At 46.5% G+C, this 13,860-nt stretch overlaps 1 protein-coding gene across 1 annotated transcript in view; it reads right to left on the reverse strand.

The window, feature by feature from the left end:
* The window catches only part of Fbxw8 (F-box and WD repeat domain containing 8), an 83,438-nt gene that overhangs the window by 13,344 nt on the left and 56,234 nt on the right, over positions 1-13,860 (reverse strand). The window contains exon 7 of the mRNA XM_042669639.1: positions 13,554-13,760. Coding sequence (XP_042525573.1) covers positions 13,554-13,760 — 207 coding nt within the window. The remainder of the gene's footprint in view (positions 1-13,553; positions 13,761-13,860) is intronic.

Raw genomic sequence — 13,860 nt, forward strand, 5'->3', positions numbered from 1 at the left:
TAACTATTTAAAAATAACCAAGCTGGGCGCCAGTGGCTCATGCCTGTAATCCTAGCTATGCAGGGGGCTGAGATCTGAGGATCACAGTTCAAAGCCAGCCTGGGCAGAAGAGTCCCCAAGAGACTCTTACCTAAAACTACTCAAAACCCGGAAGTAGTGCTGTGGCTCAAATGGTAGAGCGCTAGCATTGAGCATAAAGAGGCTCAGGGACAACCAAAAGAAGAGCATTCTTCCACGTACAGAAATAATCAAATTTTCCACCTTCAACAAATCATCTTAAAATTAAAAATGGCAACCTGATGGTATACTATAAAAATAATATTCTGTGAATATTTCAAAATAGCTAAGAGAAGAAAGAACCTGATTGCTCCAACCTGACTGTAAATGTCTGAGTGACAGGCATTCCCCCCCCATCAGAAACTACATATTTGTATGTACACATAAGTATGCACACAGACTACACGAACATTTAGAAATGTGTTAATTTTTAGAAGTAATTTTTACCCACTTATTACAGCAATTTCAACAATTTGAACTCTCCCTTTTCTTGCTTTTTAAAAAGTTAAACTTCTGCAGCATGAAGGGAGGCCTTCAGCCATAAGGGGTTGATGGTAAATCTAAGGACTGAAATCTGGTATCAAGTCAGTATGTCTTTACTTTTTCTAAAAGTTCTTTCTTGACAAGTGGATGAAATCATCTCCGTGTGATATAGGAGGACCAAATCCCTTGCCAAAAAGACTGCCAATTCATCATAAAGACATCTAAGTCAGCAGTCAAGTATTTTCTAAAATGTTCAATAATTCAACGAGTCAGAACTATGCGAAGAGAACCTTTACTATTGTGTTTAGTTAAAGACCACAGAGATTAGAAAACACATTACCATCTCCAAGGCAGGCCTTCCATGTTAGAAGTCCCTTAACGCCCTTTACCATGCTTCTTCCCTCCCTCCTTCTCTCCCTCCCTCCTGCCCGCACTCTCTTTTAATAAGGTTGAGCAAATGGGACTTCATTTTATCTGATTGCCACAGACTAGTCACATTAATAATTCATGCTCGCACTCTCCTTCTTGTTAAGACTATGCATTAGACTAATTTTTCTCTTTATTGCTCTAGCTGGGCGAGTCAACTCATAGCCACTTGACTCATCCTCAGAGGTGTTCAGATACACTGGGAAGCTCCCCACAGCTGCACTGCTGGAGAGGATGCTCCACGCTAATGTGGCCACCGACTCCTCGCTGTCATTGAGGTTGTTTCCTCTTAGGCACCAAGCGTATGCTATGGGCGAGTTTCCACAGTGATTACAGCAAATGTGTACTGAAAGATTCTTTAAGAATTAACCCAAACAACTAACCCTGGTGGGACAAATGACAGTCCTGCAGAAGTATCTGCTACAGGGCAGAGTCACAGGCGTGTGTGTGTGTGTGTGTGTGTGTGTGTGTGTGTGTGTGTGTGTGTGTGTGTGTGTGTGTGTGTGTGTGTGTGTGTGTGTGTGTACTGGAGCTTAAATTCAGGGCCTCCCAGTCTTAGCTTTCTTGCTGATGGCTGATGTTTCACCACCAAGTCATACTTCCAGTCTAGCATTTTGCTGGTTAATTGGAGATAAAGAGTTTCACCAACTTTTCTTCCTGTTCTGGCTTTGTACTGTGGTCCTCCAGGTCTCAGCCTCCTGAGCAGCTAGGATTTCAGGTGTGAGCCACCGCCACATGACTAGTATTTCCTTTTCCTTGGCTCCCAGGATAGAGCCAGTTTGGTGTGGACATTTTCAGAAAACACTGGGGATTAAACCCAGGGCCTTACTCTACCATTTGAGCCACACCTTGATCCTTCTGGTTTTGTCTCTGAAGTAGGCTCTTACTAATTTTGCTCCTGCTGGCCTTGAACTCATAACTCTCTTGATATAACAGGTATATACTACAAGTGGCTGCTTTTAGATTTTTTTTTTAGTGTGAATGTCTTTCTTTTTATGTATGTGCATAAACTGTCCTCTGCATGGGGTTACTGCTTTATAGTTCAATTTTCCACTTTTCGGTGCCTACAGGTAAACCTCATTCTTTTGGATGGTTGCAGAATGTAGAAAATATAATATATAATATATAATATATATTATATAATGTAATATATACATATTAATTCCACACTGATGGGTATATTATGTTTTTTGTTTGTTTTGGCAAGGCTGAGGACCAAACTTAGGCCCTGTGCTTGCCAGGCAAGTGCTCTTTCACTCAGCTAAATGCCCCTTCCCTTTTTTAACAAAAACAAATAACACTGTAACTTACTCAGTAGCCAGGTGACAAATATTTGGTTTTCATCTCCTCTGCATTAGGTGTTGGAATGGACAGAAACAATGAGAACAAGCAACCCACAGCCTGCTGCCCTATACTGGGACCTATCTCTAAGGAGACTACCATCTGGGTCCTAGAGCTTTCATCATAAGCAACAGTAGTGAGGCGGGAGGCAATGACCACAATCCAATATCTGGAAAGCTCAGCAACTGCCCCAGCTGGACAGGCTTGCTCTTGCTCGCATGACCTGAGTTGTTTCAGGTACCCAGATGCCATTGCTTTCCACGTAAACCATGACAGGAAAGGCTCAAGGCAAGCCATCTCCTTCATCCTGCAAGTTAGCACCAAAAACTCTCCCTAAGTGTCTGTCTGACATGAGAAAACAGGAGCCACCTCCACACAGAGATCCCCATGAAGATTATGGCGCCATGCTATGCGAGAAGTTGGGCTCTGCACTGACGAACAAGGAGGAAGTTCCATCCCGTTCCCTTTAAGTGTACCTGAGCAGCGAGAGGCCTTGGCCTACAACGGCTGCATGGGGACAGCTGGCCCATCCTCTGGACCCTGTCCCACCTCTCCAAGGGGCAAAGATTGGTAGAACACCTCTTCCCAGTAGAGCACTTTAAGAGCTCAGAGGTCATTTGTCCACCACCATTTTCAAACAGGAAGTGAGAAAGAGCCAAAGGTGAGGAGATGCTAGACCAGACTAAAGTGGAGCAGAAGACCTGGCTGAGAGCCAGGTCTCTGAGAGCAGACTTCTGTCTTCCTTCTGCTCCCTGGTAGCTCTCCTCTGTCACCACCACATGTTATCTTCTTTTTCTGAGGGGAAAAGTCATGCTCAGAGACCAAACTCTGGAGCATTAAGCCAATAAACCTCATGTTCTCCTTTCCACCCACTCAGTGTACTCAGCCTCTCCATGAAGCCCTTGGCACACAGAGTTCTTGCATCTACACGCTTCATCTGGTGTTCCCATGGCCATCTTGAACTCGGTGTTTTCTTCCTCTCTTTTCTGAGGATGAAGAGTTCCTGAGGAGGCTATGATCTCATCAGATCAGGTCAGCTCAGTTACCAAGTATCACAGCACAGAGTGGAGAATGCTCCTCAGACTTGGAGCAGAAATCCTACAGCCTGTACAACTGTCCATCTATCCCTCCATCCTTCCATGTAAACAGCAGCAATGGCCTGGCAGGCTCAGGTGCTATGTTTGTCACATACTCCATCTTAAGCACTTGTGTCTGTATTTGGAGATAACTGACAGGTCCATACCAGGCAAAGCCAGCACTCAGCCAGTCTGAGGCCCATAACTACATAAAAGGATCTGTTATTGCTTAACACACCACCACCTTCTAGATGTTTGATCTTGCTGCTGGCCTAAACAAAAGAGCTGCTTTATCCTAGCCCCAAACAGAAGGAGGCTCTCAGATGTCTTTCTTCATAAAGTGCTCAGCCTTGCGGTCTGCTGGTAACATGTGGAACAGCACACCTGAAGACAGGCTGAGAAGGCGGGAGAAGACCCTGCTGGTCACGACATAGCCTTCCAACACCGTGTACTCCCAGGGAACAAGGCATTCCCTGGGCCAGGAGCTAGTCTCAGGGCTCCTGCCAGAGCCAGGAGATTGGAGAGCTGGGGAGTCAGGAGACCCAGTGTCTGGGGAGCAAAGAGAATACCAGAATGGAGATGGCCACATACAACTGAGCCCCTGTGGACATTCAGTAAGAAGCAATCTAGGGGGAAATCCATCCACCCGCCTGTGGGGAGAGCCACCTGAAGTGGTGGGTGTGCCACTGTACAGCACAGGGCTGGGATTTATGTATTACACCACCAAGGGCCAAGCCTAGGAATTAAGGTCCTCTCAGCTGGGTATCATGTCTCCCATTGGCTGAAGAACCTACTCAGGAGAAGACCACCTTAACTCAGACCTCCAGAGACCTACAAAAAACCAGCCAAGTATTAGCTGATGGTTAAAAAAAATCCAAATACAGAAAGAAATAATTTATTGTGAGAGGAAAAAGTAAACCTCCAAGCATATTAGATGTTTATCAGATAAAAGATATAAAAATGCACATCGATTGAGCTTACAGGAGAAAAGGGAGAAGTTGCAGTGCAGAAAACCCAATGAAGCAAATTTGAAAAACAACATAAAATTTCTATAAATTATAAAGTCAAGGATGAGCTAAGCAGGAAATAAGAGTCCAAGAGAGAATGTGTGAGCTGGAGGATGGAGTGGAGGAATTACTTAGAATGCATTTCAGAGAGACAATTCTGAGCATGTGGTGAATAGCGCAGAGAGAGAACATGCTCGGGGAACACACATCAAACCCGAGCTGTTCTGTATTTCCAGACAGAAACAGCAGAGGAGTTTTCAATAAAACTATGGATGAGCCGGGTGCCGGTGGCTCACGCCTGTCATCCTAGCTGAGGTGGCTGAGATCTGAGGATCACGGTTCAAAGCCAGCCCGGGCAGGAAAGTCCGTGAAACTCTTATCTCCAATAAACCACCAGAAAACCGGAAGTGATGCTGTAGCTCAAGTGGTAGAGCACTAGCCTTGAGCTGTAGAGCTGAGGGACAGTGCTCAGGGCCAGAGTTCAAGAACCATGACCGACAAAAAAATAAAAAATAAAAAATAATAAATAAATAAATAAATAAAAACAATGGATGAGAATTTCCTACCACTGAAATCCAAAGAAATCCCAGGAAACATAAAAACAAATCTACTCAGAGACATTGGAGTAAAATCACAGAAAACTAAAAACAACCCAATGATTTTATTTTTCTTTGGTCAGGGTCTGGGTATGCAGCCCAGGGTGGCCTTGAACTCAAAATTCTTTGCCTCATCCTCCTGAGTGTGAGGGATCCCAGCTACCACCATGCCCGGTCCAAAGTGATGAAAGATGGACAGGTACATGGACAGCCAACTTCTTAGTTCTATCAATGCAAGTCAAAACCTATGTCTTCAGAGGACCGAGGGAAAATACCTATTAACCTAGGAATAACAGACTAACAAAATTTTTCAAGGATGGTATCAAGATGCTTTTACATGGAAACACAGAACACTAGTGTCCTCACTTAAAAAAAACACAGACAGTCTAAAGAATACAACTTTTGGGAGACAAAATCATTGCAGGGAAGGTCTGTGAGGTTGGAACACTGACAAAGGTTCAATGTGCACAGAAGTACGCAAGAGCTGATAGTATGCAATAAAAGGAACACCACCGATCTGGGGATCAGACAGAACAAACTATGTAGACATTATTTCCAACTAGCCAAACGCCACGCGTGAGGAAAACGCACGGCAATCACCATGACACCAGCTGCACAGGGCGCCTGGCGCCGCGCTCGCCGTGGATGGACACTTCCTTGGATACCTGCACTGTGTCTAGCCACCAGGGGCTCAGCAGGGATCTGATGAAAGACTGACGGGCTGTGTAAGTGCTGCACATCTGCGTGTATCTACCACTGTGGGTCAGACCTGCACAGCCTTGCATGTCTACCGCTGTGGGCGAGTGTTCACACCGCATGTGTCTGTCGATCCCCTGGGGACTGTCTACTTGCTGTCACCCACAGCAACAGGGTTGGCAGTTTCCTGAGTGGCAGGTGCAGCTTCACTTGGTGCAGATCTAGATGAATATATGACTGGAAATACTCATTGTCTAAAAAAAGGAGAGATATGAAGGGAAAAGGCCCCTAAATCTTTCGAGAAGAATATATTCATATGTATCACCCAAAGTGCTACTTTTACTCCACACAGCAGAAATGAAAAGTTACACTACAAAACACGGGTCTGCACACTTATGTTCACACACAAAGCCAAGTGAACAGCCTCTATAAATTCACAGATGAGCTAAGATTTAAAATAAAGAGAGAGAGAGAGAGAGAGAAGAAAGGAGCTAGTAGAGTAAATCACACACAAAACTGCCAATAAAAAAATAAAAAAGCAGTTAATATACATGAATAATGGATGTCTGATTTAAAAGCAGTTTACTCCAATATGATGTAATTTTTGACAATCAGCCAGAGAGACTATTTTGTAAGTCCCTGCCAGAGATAAGTCATGGCGTGCGGCTTGCAAGGGGCTGTATCTGTGAGCACAGCACAGTGACTTTCATGGCGTCCCAAAGGTGACTTTCTGTTGGCAAACAGAAACCCGCCTCCCAGGAACACCAGGACAACAGCGATGCTGAGCCTGAAGAGGTGGCTCCGACACAAGCACAGAAGCGCGGCCCCTGAAAGACAACCCCCCTCCCCGTTTCCACAACATGCTTCTGGCAGTGTGGTGCTCACACTCAGCACAAAGGGAGAAGCCGGGCTGCCTTCATGTTTAAGTTTTAATTGGAGTGACAAGCCCACCGGGCTGAGATACTTCAGGGACGGGACAGTGTTGCTGAGCACCGCCAGGCACTGGGTAGGCAAAGCCCGGGTGAGCGCCCCGCCACGTGCCAATGCACCTGCAACCCCCGCTGTTCCAGGACTGGGCTCCTCCCAGGGAGGCAGTGCCAACCACGCAGGCTGTGCCAAGCGTGGGGCTTTGTGATGTGGGCAGATGTCTACAAAGGACCAGAGTGAGGCCAAACCCACACCTATTGTGACCTAAGCCTGAAAGGAACCAGACAGCAAGAGAACACTCGGGTAGAGTCCAGCAAACCCAGGCCAACTCTCTCTCCCCCAACACATCCGTGCTGGGAGAGATACAGGAAGAGCAGGCCAGGCCCACTGTGGAGGGAGCGGCACACAGCACGAGGCCCGATGCTGTTCCAGACCTCTGCGCGTTGTCTCTGCTGCCGTCCAAGAACAAGGATGAGCTGCGACCACAAAGGATGAAATCCAGTAAGACAAACCCAGTGTTCACTGCCTAAGGAAGTGATAACAACAACAAAGCAAAGGGACGGTGGGAGTGGAAGGCCTCACCCCTCCTTATATGTCCACAGCCTGCCTCGAGATAATGTAGAACACGTCAGGTGCTGTGGCTTGCCCACGCAAAGTTGTTGTCCCAGTGAGGGTTGCTATAGGGAGAGCGCAGGTGTGATAAAGGACAACGTGGACCGAGTTTTAAATGGTGAGCTGACACGTGAGCTAGCTGTGACCTGAGACTGTCTAGAAGCCTGACTGCACAGGTGCGGCCTATGAAGTGCAGAACACCAGCTGCTGTTTACCAACTGTCTTTTGCTAACCTGGTAACTTCTACTTTGGCCCCAAGTGAGACTGGATGAAGACGTAGAAGACTCCTCAGAGCCTTGGGCAGAGAGCAGGCAGTCCAGCCACAGGATCCCTTCCCTTTCCAGAGGCCTGGTCCCCTCTGGCCGTGCTTCCTGATACTGGATGCTGTCTCTGGGGACCGCTTCAGCTGGGCCTCTGCAGAAGCCCTTTCTGAATTATCACCCCACCTGCATCCCAGAGGAACAGCGATGAATACAACTTTTATACACCAAGAAACCAAGGCTTAAATCACTAACCTTGCCCCAAATTACACAGAGAACAAAGGTAGGCGAGGTGGCAGCAAGAAGAGCCAACTATTCCTGTACCTGTCAGCTTGCCACATCACCACCTGGCCCATCCCCATCAAAACAGTTGTTAATCACAGCTGGAATTTAGTGTTTTCTTACATGAAAGCTCTGCGCAGCGCAATCCACTATACGGTACTAACCAACTCCCGACCGCTGCCTTCTGGTCAGGCCACAATGCTGGGTGGTAACAGTGACAAAATTCGACGTGCAGGCCTGGGTCCTGCCAGAGCTCAGGGCAGTCGTAGTAGGTGGACTCCAGACAGCTCTCTCCTGAGAAGGCACAGAGCAACCTCCGGAAGGGAAAAGGGAGGACTGCTAGACTCCAGTCACAAAGACACAGCATGCCCTGGCTGGTTGGATCAAAGAGCTCATTTTGAGGGCATGGGACAAAAGACCTGGGAGCTAAGGGAGCCAACACCCCAGTGTTGAAGGCCAGGCTGAAGGTGGGCGGCAGGGCCTTCTTTACACAGTCCTGAGCATACAGCCATGGTTCTAAGCAAACTGGTTTGCTGAGAGGAGAGGGGACACCTGGAATCAAGGAAGACCATGGTGGGGAAAGGGTGGGTCCTGCGCAATGTAGCTAAGGAAGTATTATTTCCAGCATGCACTTTAAAGTTTATTGTGAACAAGGGACTAGCGCAGCACAGGCCCCTCTCTGCCCTGGAAAGCAGGTAGCGCCTGGGCCAGATCTGAAGAAAGCTGGGTTTGGATCTGGATCTGGGGCAGCAGACATCCATGGAGCTGGCATTACAGGAAGGAGGAGCAACAGCTGGAGTCTGGGTTGTGGCGGGGCTGCCTTCTGCATGAGGCACACCTTGCATGGCTCATGGCTTCACTTTAGCAAGCCTTGCCACCCTTAACTAGAAGGCAACTGCTCAATTGTGGGCTGAGCGGAGGTTTCCTCTGCTAGCCTACAAGGGGATTCACCCTGTAAATTAATATCACACTGACGAAATGCCCTGACGAGTAACTTTGCGTCCATTAGAAGGACTTGTGCGCAACTCAATAATTGATAAGTTAATTATAAACACACTCTCTAACCTAGTGGCTTATAGAAGACTGACGTGTTGAGTAAATGAATAAATCATATTCTTTTGGGTAATGGAATCAAAAGCAAAGTTCTGTGCTTCATACTACAGTGCCAGCGCTCTTCAACTGCCATTTGTATGTGTGTACAGGGAAGTGTGAGATACTCGGAAGAGATTCAGACTCACAGGGCTGCTTTCAGTGCCCTTCCCCCGACCCCCCTCACCCTCAACTAGTAACACTGGCTTCCACTGTGGGGACCACACTACAGGGTTAGTGTTTTTACTCCTGGAATGAGGAAAACATTTCCAACAGGCCTCACTAGCTGAAAAACACTAACAAACCGAGCTGCTGTCTGGGCAATATTTACCCCGAGACTCATCTGGCACAAAGAAACCAAAGCCATATCCATCTGTGCCGGGAAACAGATGCAGCCGTCGGCTCCAAGTCCCCACTCTCCCCTGCACAGGGGGGGTGGTGAACCAGTAGGGAAAATCCACAATAACCAGGAGGGCCATTAGAAAATTAGGCCTAATTCAAAGCCAAATCGAAAACGCAGGCAGTGAACACCATATAATTCAATACAATGGTTTTTCCAAGTTGCTCAGAGCAACTTCTAGTTTCTTTAAAAATTAGAAATTAATACCAGTGTCACCAGTGTTCAAAAACACACTGGGCCATGGTGTGGCTCAGCAGAGGAGCACTTTCTACCATGTAAAGCCCTGAACTTGAGGCCCAGTACCACAAAACCACAAAACTACTACCACCAACAGAGAAAGCCAGCAGCAGAAACCAGGCAAGCGTGTAGACAGAGGCCATGGGAGACTGGGCGCCAACCTCCTCCAGTGAGGATTCCACAGAGAAGAAGCATGCACTCACCCCTGCACCCGTCCTTCTCTAAGTGCATTCTTCCAGAACGGTTCCTTGGAAAGAAAGCTTGTGGAAAAGAGGGCTGCTGTCACTGCACGGGTGTGAGCTCACATGCCCACAAGCCCAGGGGCTGCTGCCTCTGCCCACACTGCCTGACCTCAAAGCTGAGAGATGTAGAAGGAGGAGGCGGGATCTAAGAAGTACAGAGTACCAGCCATGGCCACAGACACTGCCTACCTTTCCAGGCACCAGAACTCCAGTGGTGATGTATCTGACAGCTTGGGAGCTGACAGTCTTTTCCCCTAGCTCTACTTGCCAGAACTTTGCTGCCCCCTTCCAGAATCACTAAAGGATCTGAAATTGCTCTTGGCTTTTTTATTTTTTGGTCAGTCATGGGGCTTGAACTGTAGGCCTAGGTGCTGTCCCTCAGCTCTTCAGCTCAGGGGTAGCACTCTACCACTTGAGCCATAGTACTACTACCTGTTTTCTGGTGGTTTATTGGAGATGAGTCTCACAGACTTTCCTGTCTGAGCTGACTTTGAACCCCAATCCTCATATCTCAACCTCCTGGGTAGCTGGTATTACCAGTGCCCAGCTCACTCTGGGCTTCTTGAAGAAGCAGCTACATTCCAGAAAGGCTTTTGTACCGAACAACCATTTCTCACTGACTGGGAATCAAGTTGCTAATGTTCTCAGAGGCCTCTCTGCTGCAGGTTTTCTGCTGTCTTGAGCAACTCCAGGGCTCTGAGAAGCTCTCCAGCGTTTTCACAAGTGAGGAGAATTTCATTTATTACTAGTCATTATTGACAGGATACTAACAACGATGTAAAGTACTAGTATCATTTTAGTACTAAAACACATAACACAATTTGAATGTCCATTCCTCATCTATTTATCTAGAAAATTATCATCACTTGAACTAACCAAGCTCACTGTGCACGTCTTATAGCCCTTCTCACTGCTACAGATCATAAGGCTGGAACATGAACCCATGTCTCTCTTCCAGCATTAGTCAGGTGGTTAACACACAGCACACAGTAGTCAGCATCCACTGACAGGCAGTACCAGTCACTAACCAGTGAGTAACTAATGTGTAATATGCATACAATTGGGATTCATTAACAATGAGACACCTGAACTGTAATGGATCCTTCTGACAGTCAGAACCACTCAATAACCCAAAACCTGGTCTCCAGGAGCTACTTTCCTAATCTTCTCCAAGAGGGTAAATATTAAAAATTCTAAATATTTCAGGTGAGCAGTAAAAAATAAATAATGCTTCTATTTTCTGAACTTTCCATCTTAAGTGACACCCTGAAGTACAGAGAAGGGCCTCCGATTTTGGTGGTGTGGCAGAATGTGGCCGACCTCTAGGAGCGCTGCATTTCTAATCCTAGACATTCTCCACTCAGCTATCCCACCTTATGGTGAGGACCACGACCACTGCAGTGTCTCCACATCTGTGTACGGGACGGGAATGACCACCATGAGAGACGTTAGGCCTGGCTTTCCAACACGATGCAGGCTGAGGCAGTGCTGCCCAGCGCGGAACGGCCTCATCCAGCTCACCCCAGCCTCTGCATTATGTCACTCCCTCCCTGATCAGGATGCGAACCACGTGCTGCTAAATACAATCAGCCATCAAGTGCCAAGTGCTTCAGAACCAAATTAGGAAATGTGTCCAAATGCATAGAATGATGCTAAGAGCCCTAAGTGGATCTCTCTTCCTTTATGAGGCACGAGACACATCGTCATCATTATGCTCTTAAACAAGGCAATTCAATCGGCAAACTCCACTTCTGAGAGCAAAAATTAATTCCTACAGCAAAGAATGAATAAAGATGCTATGGTACCACAAACACATTTTCATAAATGAGTATTGTTGACAGTCCCAGGAACACATTTCAGAGGGACGGTTGGACATAAAGGGCCCCAGGGAGTGTTCACACTGGCCTCGCAACCGCAGACAGCTACTTCACACTTGTTTTCTTCAGCAATCCCAAGCCCTCTCCCCATTAAGGTCATGTGCGCCACTGAAGCCAGAGAGCACAAGCATGTAACACTTCCAGACCCATTTTTATCTAAAAGACCTACCTCCATGCAGCCCAGGCCAGTTTTAAGCTGCAATCCTCAGATCTCAGCATCCTGAATAGCTTGGATTACCAGTGTGAATCACTGGCACCTGGCTTTACCATTTACAACAGGGAATTGAGGTCTGCATAGTACTTTACTTCTAAGTGTGAGAACTTGGCCAGGAGATGTGCAAAAACCCAGCACGCAGAGAAGGGCAGCAGGTTGACAGGTATGGGAGGAGTCCTTCCCCGGTGCACCCATCATTCCTATCTTCATATGGTTGAATCAGAACACAGTACCTAGCCATGAAATATATTAAAAGAACCTTTAAAAATCTGACCTTTTAGTTGGGTGCTGGTGGCTCACAACTGTAATCCTAGCTACTCAGGAGGCTGAGATCTGAGGATCGTGGTTCAAAGCCAGCCAGCGCAGGAGACTCTGTGAGACTCTTATCACCAATAAACTACTCCCAAAAGCTGGAAGTGGTGCTGTGGCTCAAGTGGTAGAGCTCGCCTTGAGATAAAGAAGCTCAGGGGCAGTGTCCAGACCCACAGTTCAAACCTCAGTATTGGCAGAAAAAACAGGCAATCAGATGGGAAGGTGAGCAGATACAAAAAGGAGAGTTGTACAGAGGAACCCTTGTCAAATGGGTACTGCAAGCCAGTCACCCATGAGTGTCTGGTGTGCTCACAAAACATTTATACGACTGAGTGATTTTGTCAGCTTCCAAACCACTATTTAGAAGCAATTGCATTAAACTAACTTTAAGACACCAATAAAAACACCAGGTAGTAAGTTATTAGAAGAGCTATACTTTTTTTTTTTTTGGAGGCAGTCCTAGGGTTTGAACTCACGGCCTAGGCTCCATCCCTAAGGTTCTTTTATTCAAGGTTAGTGTCCTACCACTTGAACTACAGCTCTACTTCCAACTTTTTCTAGTAGTTTAATTAGTGATAAAAGTATCAGACTTTCCTGCCCTGCCTGCTTGGCTTCAAACTGCAACCCTCAGATCTCAGCCTCCTGAGTAGGGAGGATTACGGGTGTGAGCCATCAATAGCTGGCTTGAGCTATACATTTTAAAGCATAAATTTCAATCCGTGTGCTTAGCTCATTCTCATAATTAATGCTTTTAATTGGGCTGGAAATTTGAGTCAGCCAAAAATCCCTCCTACCTTCATCTATCTGAAGGCTGATCTGTGTTATTTGTGCTGAGCTGTTCTTTATCAGTTTCTCAATTGCATCCACTACAACTTACTCAAGGGCTAAATCTATTCACGTAAGTCAGAGAAGCAGGACCTGCTATGAAAAATATGAAAGGGGCTGGCAGTGTTGCACAGTGGAAGCCCTGGGTCAATCCCCAGTACCAAGTAATTAATAACAGCAACACAACTAAGCTGTTATTATTTAAAATTTCTTCTGTGTAGTGGGGATGGAGGGAGGAGAGAGAGAAAAAACAATGATTATTTTTTTGTTGGTTGTGAGGCTTAAACTCTGGGCTCAGGCACTGTCCCTGAGCCCTTCAGCTCAAGGCTAGTGCTCTACCACTTGAGCTACAGTGCCACTTCTGGCCTTTTCTGTTTATGTGGTGCTGAGGAATCGAACCCAGGGACTCATGTATGCAAGGCAAGCACTCTACTGCTGAGCCACCTTCCCAGCCCAGGAATTACTTTTTAAGTACCTAAGTTTTTTTTACTATGTGGACACACACTGCCCTAATACATATGAAAATAAAATCAAGTTTGTTCAATTGTCTTTAAAAAAAATCAGTGTTAATTATACATTTTGCTATTTTTGTACCTTGTTTCCTTCATACACCCATCCCAGACTCTTCACGCCAAAGGCAACCCGGCTGTCAGAGACGTCTAGACAAGTGACGGGCTGGCCATAGACATAGTGGAGGGTTCTGGCTGAGTCTTCGGCTTTTAACAGGTATACCAGATCTCCAGCTGTGGCTATTGCCACAGGGTACCGTCCTGTATCTGGAACTATTTCAAGGTAGTCAACCTGTCAAAGGATAAGAGTTGTTAATCTGTTAAAGTTGTCCTGACTTGGTCACAAACAATAAACTCTTCCTGCACATTAATGGGACCAATAGTTCAAATAA

This window comes from Dipodomys spectabilis, unplaced genomic scaffold (assembly GCF_019054845.1).
Source record: "Dipodomys spectabilis isolate Male_0828 unplaced genomic scaffold, ASM1905484v1 ptg000499l, whole genome shotgun sequence".
Classification (NCBI taxonomy): Eukaryota; Metazoa; Chordata; class Mammalia; order Rodentia; family Heteromyidae; genus Dipodomys; species Dipodomys spectabilis.